This window comes from Perkinsus marinus (genome assembly GCF_000006405.1).
Source record: "Perkinsus marinus ATCC 50983 genomic scaffold scf_1104296972360, whole genome shotgun sequence".
NCBI lineage: Eukaryota > Perkinsozoa > Perkinsida > Perkinsidae > Perkinsus > Perkinsus marinus.
Window position 1 is genome coordinate 1 of NW_003201787.1, and position 849 is coordinate 849.

Genomic DNA, 849 nt, shown 5'->3' on the forward strand with positions numbered 1-849 from the left:
GCTCGCGTGATACGAGTCTTATACCCACTGCTATCTCTAATTGACCAATCTTGAGAGACTGGATGTCTCCCTCATCTCAGCCGCTGGCAACGACTCGATTTTGGAGCACACACCTGGTGCTGATGATGTGAGCACTAAGATTCAGCTGTAATGTTGTATCGCTCGTTAAAGGTATCATTGCGACTGAATTGGAGAAGCGGTGTGGAGTCGGCGTTAGTGAAGGATAGAGGTGCTGCCCAGGTTAGTACTGTTGTATCAGGCGTTGTGTGATGGGTGTTTCTATCAGGCCGTACAGGCTACTTCCGCTGGGGACATGACGTACAATCATCACGATTGGGGTGTTTGGGTCGATCAACTCTCAAGGTGGGTGGTGGAGGATCATAGTTCTAACGCGGCCCTTTTTCCATCTATGCACTGCTAGTTTCCCCGAAGCCGAGAAGAACTTCAAAGTCTTGGCTACGTCCACGAGTACTGAGGTTGACAGGGAGTTCATCGCTGTTGTGGAGGGTCGAAACGAATTCGATGGGGTATGGGCTGTTCAGGTGATTTTAAAGTTAACAATCTTGTGATGTCATTCATGTGGTCGTTAACGACGCTCAGTTTCACCCAGAGAAACCGTCTTACGAATGGAACTCGAAGCTGTCAGTGGACCACTCTCGAACTTCTGTCGAGGCAAACAGATTTTTCGCTGATTTTTTCATAAGCCGTGTGCGGGAACATCAGCCATACCGTCGGTGAGTCCTGTCGCTTCAAGGCTTCAACCGATGGGATATACCAATCAGAAGTATCTCAGATGCTTGCCGGTGTCCGAGGAGCATCAGTGCTGGTTTACAACTATCCGCTCCATTT

At 49.1% G+C, this 849-nt stretch overlaps 1 protein-coding gene across 1 annotated transcript; it reads left to right on the forward strand.

Moving 5' to 3' along the window:
* Window positions 1-150: 150 nt before the first annotated feature.
* On the forward strand, window positions 151-569 carry Pmar_PMAR022888 (hypothetical protein; the record flags this gene model as incomplete). Its single annotated transcript, XM_002766613.1, has 3 exons — window positions 151-240; window positions 287-363; window positions 422-569. 3 exons carry the CDS (start codon window positions 151-153, stop codon window positions 567-569), a joined length of 315 nt encoding a protein of 104 aa, XP_002766659.1.
* Between the last annotated feature and the right edge of the window lie 280 nt (window positions 570-849).